This window comes from Nanorana parkeri, unplaced genomic scaffold (assembly GCF_000935625.1).
Source record: "Nanorana parkeri isolate BGI_ZX_2015 unplaced genomic scaffold, ASM93562v1 scaffold3370, whole genome shotgun sequence".
Taxonomy (NCBI): domain Eukaryota; kingdom Metazoa; phylum Chordata; class Amphibia; order Anura; family Dicroglossidae; genus Nanorana; species Nanorana parkeri.
The window spans coordinates 47,473-48,629 of NW_017309638.1; the positions used below are offsets into that span (position 1 = coordinate 47,473).

Sequence of the window (1,157 nt, forward strand, 5' to 3'; positions counted from 1 at the left end):
CGGTTTCCATCTAAAAATCAGAGTTTAGCCCTCAGACGCGCCCGGCACCTGATGGATCTGAACTCTGTTTTGGGCTCCGCGTGACATTCTGAAGCTTTCATCTCTCCGAGTTTAATCTGCACAATCAGTACAGACAGGAAACGCGATGACATCACCGAGAACGTTCTGGTTTCCAGGAAGCTGCGGCAGACAGAAGGAGACCGTCCGCCGTCTCACGTCGCCACAAGCACTTGTTCTGCCTGATGAAGGGGATCCTGTGTGACCCCGAAACGTTGCAATATGTGTACTGTTGCATACGTCAATAAAAAGACGTTATTCTATCTTGGAGTGCCGGTGTCCATCATTTCTTTATACTACTTAGACGGTGGCCAGCCGTCGACTACTGATGCACCCAACCTACCGCGTTTCCCCGAAAATAAGACATTGTCTTTTTTTTTTTTTTGGCACGAAATAAGACACTAGGTCTTATTTTCGGGGGATGTCTTACCTGGCTGGGGGAGGACTGGACGAGGTCCGGAAGGCGGCGTGCTGTTGCCGGTCCCGGCGGATGTCGCTTCCATCGTGCGTGCGTGAGCTGCGGCCGGCGGGCGTGTGGGCGGGAGCTGCGGCTGGCGGGCGTGTAGGCGGGAGCTGCGGCTGGCGTGTGGGAGGGGCAGGAGCTGCGGCCGGCTGGCGTGTGGGCGGGGCTGGAACTGCTGTAGGCTCGCTTGTGGGCGGGAGCTGCGGCCGGTCTTTACACAGTTTATGTGCAGTTCCCCCGAAAGTAAGACCTAGCGGATCTCTGTAATATAAGACCTGCCACCGAACTAGGTCTTACTTTCGGGGGAAACGCGGTATTACTATGGATTAGCGGTAAGGAGTGCAATGGGTACATGGACTGTGATCACAAGCATGGAGACGTCTCTATTCAATGTCAGTGTACTGATCACGTCGGTCCTCGGATCTCTTCCCGGAGACCATTTCACAATCAGACAGAATACCGCGACGGACTCGGAATACAAGGACCGCAGCGTCCCCGAGCGAGAACTGCGACATCGAAGGTGCCAAATACATTGTATAGAAAGTGGTTTTATTTCTGTTCAGATAATGCAATAAAATCAGTAACAATCTGAGACATTGCGATTTCTTTTATCTCCTCATCACAAGAGACCCCCAAC

General features: G+C 53.0%; 1 protein-coding gene across 1 annotated transcript in view; it reads right to left on the minus strand.

Annotated features, from left to right (window-relative positions):
• The window catches only part of CAD (carbamoyl-phosphate synthetase 2, aspartate transcarbamylase, and dihydroorotase), a 37,576-nt gene that overhangs the window by 31,439 nt on the left and 4,980 nt on the right, over positions 1 to 1,157 (minus strand). Inside the window, 1 exon segment of the mRNA XM_018574923.1 lies at positions 49 to 180. Within this exon segment, the coding sequence (XP_018430425.1) occupies positions 49 to 180 (132 nt within the window).